Source organism: Nematolebias whitei, chromosome 9 (assembly GCF_014905685.2).
Source record: "Nematolebias whitei isolate Nwh7 chromosome 9, NemWhi1, whole genome shotgun sequence".
Classification (NCBI taxonomy): domain Eukaryota; kingdom Metazoa; phylum Chordata; class Actinopteri; order Cyprinodontiformes; family Rivulidae; genus Nematolebias; species Nematolebias whitei.
This window is the reverse complement of record NC_056506.1, coordinates 23000829-23008594: the sequence shown is the minus strand read 5'-3', so window position 1 is coordinate 23008594 and position 7766 is coordinate 23000829. Positions and strand designations below refer to the sequence as shown.

General features: G+C 38.4%; 2 protein-coding genes across 3 annotated transcripts in view; both read right to left on the bottom strand.

Annotated features, from left to right (window-relative positions):
* Positions 1-1606: 1606 nt before the first annotated feature.
* atpsckmt (fATP synthase c subunit lysine N-methyltransferase) lies at positions 1607-5182 on the bottom strand. Of its 2 annotated transcripts, XM_037681563.1 has the most exons (5): positions 5047-5182; positions 4531-4794; positions 3225-3362; positions 3069-3119; positions 1607-2883 (listed from the first exon to the last, which is right to left on the bottom strand). In XM_037681563.1, the coding sequence occupies exons 2-5, from the start codon at positions 4780-4782 to the stop codon at positions 2662-2664; spliced, it is 663 nt and encodes a 220-aa protein (XP_037537491.1). In that variant the 5' UTR covers positions 4783-4794; positions 5047-5182; the 3' UTR covers positions 1607-2661. The 2 variants fall into 2 exon arrangements, with proteins under 2 accessions (XP_037537491.1, XP_037537490.1); XM_037681562.1 differs by having other exon boundaries at positions 4531-5182.
* Positions 5183-6333: 1151 nt separating this feature from the next.
* The window catches only part of LOC119414473 (neuropilin and tolloid-like protein 1), a 32119-nt gene continuing 30686 nt past the window's right edge, over positions 6334-7766 (bottom strand). Inside the window, exon 10 of the mRNA XM_037681561.1 lies at positions 6334-6937. Within this exon, the coding sequence (XP_037537489.1) occupies positions 6397-6937 (541 nt within the window). The 3' untranslated portion in view covers positions 6334-6396. The remainder of the gene's footprint in view (positions 6938-7766) is intronic.

Genomic DNA, 7766 nt, shown 5'->3' with positions numbered 1-7766 from the left:
TATATATATACATATATATATATATATATATATATATATATACAAAAGTCAACTCAACTGTACATTCAACACTTGTTCCTCTCAAGGGCGGACGTCTCCTCCTCTCCCTCTTCGCTATGCTCTGTTCTGTCTGTGAAACTGCTTTAGAGCCTCTTCTACAAATCTTTTGAATCATAACTATGAACTTGGATCGGGTCAGTTGGTCCCTCAACACAATTGATAACATATATTTGAAGAGAACACAGGCTTTAGGCAAGCCGATTTGCCCTGTTGGCATGCACTGTATGCAGCTGGATATCTCATCAACTTTTGAAGACTTGATGACGTGTCTATCTCTGCTGTCATCTGTGGATTTTAAGCACACATTTATAATTGGATTTATGATAACTGGTTCCTGTTTTTTGGATTCAGCTGGTTCCTGGTCTATCAACAAACAAGGAAGTTGTCGGCAGCAAATCTGGACCTGGTCAGGCTGCCTGCCTTATATGATGGCTTGGTTTGTGCCTTGAGCGCCCAGACTTTTGGTAGAATGAATCAGATCTCGGGGATTATTCTCAGGCACGTTCCAGTGGTATGGTCATTTTATTTGGACGTTTCGGAAGCGAGTGGACCGACACAGACTCAAAGTAGATAGATGTCATTGAAGTTCTGCCTGTCCTCAAAACAATCATGTTTATCTGAATTCGGCTCCCTGACTGGCCTTGACAGGCCATCTTATCTCAACCCGTCTGGAAGTTTTGTAAACCTGATGCTCTACCCTCTCCCTCCTCTCCTACTGAGGAATTTCATGGACTTTTCAGAGGAGCCCAGCTGAATAAACATTCTGTCATCATTTCAGGACTCTGGATTTGTCTCTGGTCGTCCTCGACCCCCCACCCCATGATACTCATGGTCAAATTTACTCAACTACAAGTAAAAGTTGCTCAGTCAAAAGTTTATTCAAGTAAAAGTACTGAAGTACTTGCTTTTGAAATACATAAGTTTTCAAAAGTACATGCATTTAAAAATAAAGTATTTAAAAATACATATTATATTTTCTAATATGAGTACATTGTTGTATTGTTTGGATTGATTTTACAGAACCTTGTAACTCTGAAACCACCTGATGATGTAGTGACATGTAGAACCACTCTGCTACATGGCAACACCACATGCCTTAATAAAACCACAAATATTATTTTCCCTGTATTTTACATGTCTGTGGAAAGTCATGGAAATCCCTAAAAGATGATGCACATTTAGTGTTTTCCTCAGCTTCAGTATTCATACATGGCATTGTTTGTCTGTAAAAGTGCATATATTGACAGCAACAACTTAACACAGGAGAGGAAACAGTACTGATAACTGAAAGTTCTGCCATACTTAACATGAATGTTCTGCACAGATGAATCTAACAAAATACCTGAATCAACAACTGACCAACTGAATTTCAGGAAAGAAAAACAGCTACAGTGCATTACAAAGCTGAGCCAAAAGGAACAAGAAGCTTCCTAGAAATGTAGGGTGAAAGTCATAAGTTCCACAAAACACAAATACTCAAGTAAAGATACTCAGGAAAATGTACTCAAGTACAGTACTCCAGTAAATGTACTTCATTACCATCATACCAACATAAATAACTCATGTTTGACAAGTTCTCTACAGCCAATGAGCCTTTTGTCTGTCAAGGATCTTTAAACACGCCGCTGCCTAAGGAAACTATCCAGCAGACGTTTCTCTTTCTTCTTTCGGCTGCTCCCTTCTTCAAGGGCTGCCATTGTTTTTACGCTGTATCCCACTCCTCTGTGTTGAGCAGAGTGCTGAGGAGGGCCTGGAGAGCAGCTGGGGGCTTACGGGTTTTGCTCAAGGGCCCACAGTGGGACAAGTGGGGAGGCAGGTGGGGGTCCTTCACCTTTCCCACTTAAATTTTGATGGATGAGTCATGGGATTCGAAGTGTAACCGGGTTGTATTTTGTTATAGTTACCGGTACACAAAATGTCTTGTTATTCGGATTGTACATATATCTGACTGTAAATACTAAAAACCACTGTGATTGTTAAAAGCATGTGACTTTAAGATTGGGAGCCCCTCCTCCATTTCTTCTTCTGTGGTATTGTTTTTGTTCAATAGTTTGCACTCCTTACACCCTCCCCTTTTGTACAGTTGTCCTGGAGACAGGACCTGGAGCGGGCGGCAACAACGTGGTCGTTTCTGTTTGTTGTTTTCGTCAGAGAGAATAAACGGGGAAACAACCACTCCCAAGATAAACCGTGTCACGGCCTAATCCTTACATTGACCAGCACAACGCAGAGGTGGGACCGGTTACAGAAGTGGCAACCTCTCGATCACAGCAGACACAAATTATGAACTTAATGTTGATAAGTACCGCTTGCTCTTGTAAGAAATTTTAATCTGTCATGGTACGATCATTCTCGTTGACCCTCCAAGTCTGGTGTATAAATTATTTTAATCATTCCACTAAAAATCAACTTAAAACTTGTTTCTTACAAAACATTCAGAGCTGGAATCAGATCACTTTACCATGAGGGCAGCCACTCAACAATATGTGGATTGTGTAGATATTGGCAAATGTGCTATATAATTCTGCATGGGCTGCAAATATATTAAATAAAAAAAAACAAGACTGCAGAACATCATATTTCAACAAGAGCACAATGATCTTATGGCCATAAATCAGGTTTATTCTGTTTTTCTATTGATGTGTTTTTAGCCAGTCTGTGGTGCAAGTTTGATTTAAATGTTTTGGCATCATAAACCCACACAGTATCTATGCCCTCTCCTTCAGTGTGTTCAGGGATCCATGTAGGAAAGGGGAAGCGGCAGGCGACCACCTTGGCTGTAACTGGCAGCTCAGCAGACAACTTGAGCTCCAGCCGATCCATCTGCAGAAACAGACGCAGCAATTACAACATTAGGGCTAAAATGTTGAGGTTCTAGATATCAAAGCAGTCAACTTATTATTCCAATCTTTTAGTTGGTTAATCTCTAACATATGGTGTAAATATTACTGCAGGAAATATAATATATAATATACTGGTAATGCTTTTATATTCGTTATAAAACTCACCATCTGAGGGACTCCAAAAATTACAACATTGGCATATGGAGCAAAACTAGCCTGTTGAAATAAACAGAAAAAAAGGCACATTTAGCTATGACATGGTGTCTTAAACCAAAAAGGTATGCGTTAGAATGTACACAGTATAAATCAGGAAGTGCTTACCTTCCACAAGTCAGAGATGTGGAAGAAGGTGGAGCGATGGACTCCAACTCTCCATGCCTTGTAGCGAGAGTACCACACCAGCCAGGGGTTTAGCTCAAAACCTGATGCCTGGAATCCACGCTTGGCTGCTGCGATCACCTGCAGGAAAATCAAATATCAGAGGAGTACATGGTACAAAAAAATGTGCAGTAACTGTAAATTAAATTAAAAACATAGTGCAGGTGTAATGCACGAGTAGAGGAAAAGCAGGTGATGGATTCAAATCATTTCCTTTACACTTCAAAAAAGAGCACTACTGCTGAGTTGTTGGAAACCAAAAGTACACGTACTTGAAAAAGTTAAAAAAAAAAAAAAAAAATTTATGTGGCACGTGTACAGACCCAAAACGTTTTTAAAAACAAAACTGAACTTCTGTTGTTTAGTTCAAGACGTCTTATCCTGATGCATGCTCAATAATCCAGGTAGATACATCTAACAAGGTCAGGTCCTCTGGACCTTGTCAGATTTAGTTGAAGAGGTTTCTCAATTCAGAACTGGAGTGTGAAATTCCAAGATTTAAACCTACTTGATGTACAAAGCTCTCAACAACCTAGCTCCATCTTATATTCAAGATATTATCGTTTCATATTTTCCTAACAGAGCACTTCGGTTTCAGACTGCAGGCTTACTCGCGGTTCCTAGAGTTTCCAAGAGAAGAATGGGAGGAAGATCTTCCAGTTATCAGGCTCCTCTCTTGTGGAACCAACTTCCAGTTTCTGTCCATGAGGCTGACACATTGTCCAGTTAAGACTTTCCTTTTTGATAAATTCTAAAATTAGGGTTGGCTTGTCATGCTGCCATAAACTTACACTACTAGAGGACAAATTGACCTCATTTCCTTAAATGAGTTGTTAAAATTGAATGAACAGTTTTCATTTCAAACTACTTTTATCTTAAAATGTGATTTTTGACCTGCCATTGTGTATCTGTTCTTCTCAAACCCAGCCGGTCATTGAGATGGCCACTTGTCCTAAGCCTGGTTCTGCTAGACGTTTCTTCCTCACAAAGGAGTTTTTTCTTTCCACTGTCGCCTTCATGTTTGCTCAAGATGAGAGAGTTCTGTGATGGAGTTAAACTCAAAGCTGTCTGCTCCTCAGATAAATGTTAAATCAGTATTTTTATATATGAACATTTCTGTTCAGTGCCCTGATATGACTTCTGTTGTGACTTGGCTCTGCTATACAAGTAAACTGAATTGAATGTAGATGCATACAACCAAAATAATTGCTATAAGAATTAAACTGATTCCAAATGGCACATCACTTACTATTCGTCCATCTCCGCTTCCGATGTCCACCAGTGTCCCTGATCTTGACCGGAGCACTTTGAGGACATTCTGCACCTGAGCTGGAGTCGCTGGGACAAACGGCAGGCAGACTTTTCTCAAGGCAGGGGCGAGGAACGGAGCAGCCACAGCGTACAGAGCGACCAGCGACCCCCCAACTACACCCGTGACAACGAGACCAAGCAGACTCCTGCTCCGTTTGTCCGTGGTGACAACCCCGCTGCTCTGTCCCATGAACAGCTCTTCCTGTGACATGATGATTGATGTTAGCTAAACTTAAGAAAATGCCAAGGTCGCGGCGTTAGCTACATGGTGAGTGACAGCCGGGTGAATGCTAAAGCTAGCTAGCTAGTAGCTGCACGAGAGCAAAATTATAAACCATTAAGACTGCGTACGATCGTTTTTCCTCATTAAAATCGGCAAAGAAAATACTATTTTTATGAGGTTACTAAACAGGTTTCTCTTGAAAATGAGTCCTAGTGACTCATTGCGACCAACCTGCAAAATAAAAAGTTGAACGAATGAGTTTTCTCGTCTTCGTATTTCTTCTTCTACGTTTATTTAATGCGGCGGTAGCAATCTACTCTGTACGTCACTGCCTCTAACGGTGTGACGGGATTACTGCAACAGCCCCCATGGACGCTTCTCTTCAGACAACTCACAGTCAACACAGACAACTCTGGTGAAGATTCTCAGTCATGCAGGACATGGTAAATCCAAACAAGATTAAAAGCAAAGACAACTTGACTTTATTTGTATCCCACACTCCTTGTTTCTTTGAATTAAGAAAGTTCCTCAGATGAGAAGTGAAACGTTAGTTACAAATAAAATCCATGTATTAGTTACAAATAAAATCCATTTGTTTTTGCTTTTAATCTTGTTTGAACTTGCATCACTGTACATACAAAGAACAGTACATACAAGTTAACCATTTTTCTTAATATAAACAAGAACTGATTAAAAAAAGTTTTGGTAATTTATGTTTAGGCTTTTTTTTTTTGTAAACTGAAACACTTCTCGCGTCTGTTTTCGTTACATGATCCACATTTTGTTGCAATTTAAATGCTCTTATAGGCGTTATCACATTATTACTGTAAGATAAAACATCTGTTTTGTTGTTTTTTTAATTGTTTCTCAATAACATATATATTTTGCCCAACAATGACTTATTTTAGGAAAACTATACATACGTAGAAAATTCAAGATCAACATAAATCAGATACATTGGCATAAGATAAGCAACAAAACAAGTGATATTTTACATTTTCTAACACAATTTTCTCACTTTGGAGGTGGAATAATGTTCATACATATTAAAAACATTATAACCATTATAGTCTTTCATTCACAAAATTTTCATAAATATAACATATATTAAACATAGTTATTCTACAACTATTCAAGAACTGAACTAACAAGAAAAAAAAAAAGAACGGGAAAAGGAAGTTTCAGGAATTGTTCCAGTACAATAGATGATATTTATTAAATCGTTAGGTTGTCCTTATCATATTAACATTCAATTTTTTTCACCCTTCTATTGCAGTTGCATAGTCATAATAATAAACTGAGACTTTCAACATAGGAGAATTTTCAAATATCTAAACCTTCACTAAGTGTTTGTTTCACAAGCTACAGTTTACAGAATATAATTTAATTTTAAACTGGAATCTTGGACAACCTCAAACAGCAGCTGTGTTAACCAATCCGAACACAACAAAGCCCACACTTTTAAATCTTAAGACTAAAAAACCGAGAGCTAAATTTTACTTCTTGCTAAGTCTCCCCATACATGTTTAATGCAGTTTGGTTCTGAGAGACTTTTTGGTTTCTGTGTTGACATGCAGTAAATCATAAGTCATTAGACAGTGTACGGTGGACAGTATGATCCAACCCGTGCATTCCATGGTGGATCTGATGGTGATGCATGTGACGATGGCTGGTGGTGGAGCCAACGTCCATCATCAGATCATCCTCCTCATCCTCGGCCCTGTACCCCTCTGCCCCATCCTGTGAGTAGCTGTGCTTCATCACCAGGATGCTCCGTCGACCTGCCGGTGTGTTGTGCTGAGAGAGATGGGGCGACATCTGCTTCACCATTATCGGCGACAGAGGTGGAGCTATGGTTCCGCCGTCAGGTGCAATGGTGGCGTCCCTCAAGCTTAGGTTGCTGCGGCTGCCTTGAATACTACCATGGATGCTTCCCTGCTGAGAGCCACAGTGGTGGTCGCGGATACATTTGCTTTCAGAGCGTCTGAGTTTGTGGAACTTGTCAAAGTCCTCCGCCAGGGCAGCGTCAGTCAGGTCGCCAGAAGGAGCGCGGCGCAGTGTACAGAGCTCGTAGTGTGGAGGATCAAAACCAGGGTGGAGCAGCGTGGAGTCAAAATCATCTCTGCAAATGCAACAAGAGAAAGCAAGTCCAACCGTTGAGAAAAATATGCTGAGGAATACGTGACATTAAATTATTATTAATTACAATTCTAATAAAATCAGATAAGATGTTGATGTGTTTGCATAAGTTTTATGTGCCATGCATACAATTTATGCAGGTGTTTATGTTAGTTCCTACGACGGAGCATTAGGGCCACGCAAAGAAAAATTTACAATACAAACGAGAATAATTCAGTATTTATGAGAATAAACTTGTACAACAAGAAAGTCATAATAATACAAAAATAAAGTAATAATATTACGAGAATAAAGTAGAAACAACACAAGAATAAAGTCATAATATTGCGAGAATAAAGTCATAATAATATGAGAATAAAGTCATAATATTATGAGCATAAAGTAGAAACAATACAAGAATAAAGTCAGAATATTATGTGAATAAAGTTAGAATATTATGAGAATAAAGTAGAAACAATACAATAGTAAAGTCATAATATTACGAGAATAAAGTTGTAATACTAAGAGAATAAAGTAGAAACAATACAAGAATAACATTGTAATATTATGAGAATAAAGTTGTAATATTACGAGAATAAAGTAGAAACAATACAAGAATAAAGTCATAATATTACGAGAATAAAGTCATAATATTATGATCATAAAGTAGAAACAATATAAGAATAAAGTCATAAAAATATGTGAATAAAGTCGTAATATTACGAGAATAAAGTAGAAACAATACAAGAGTAAAGTCATAATATTACGAGAATAAAGTTGTAATACTACGAGAATAAAGTAGAAACAATACAAGAATAAAGTCATAATATTAC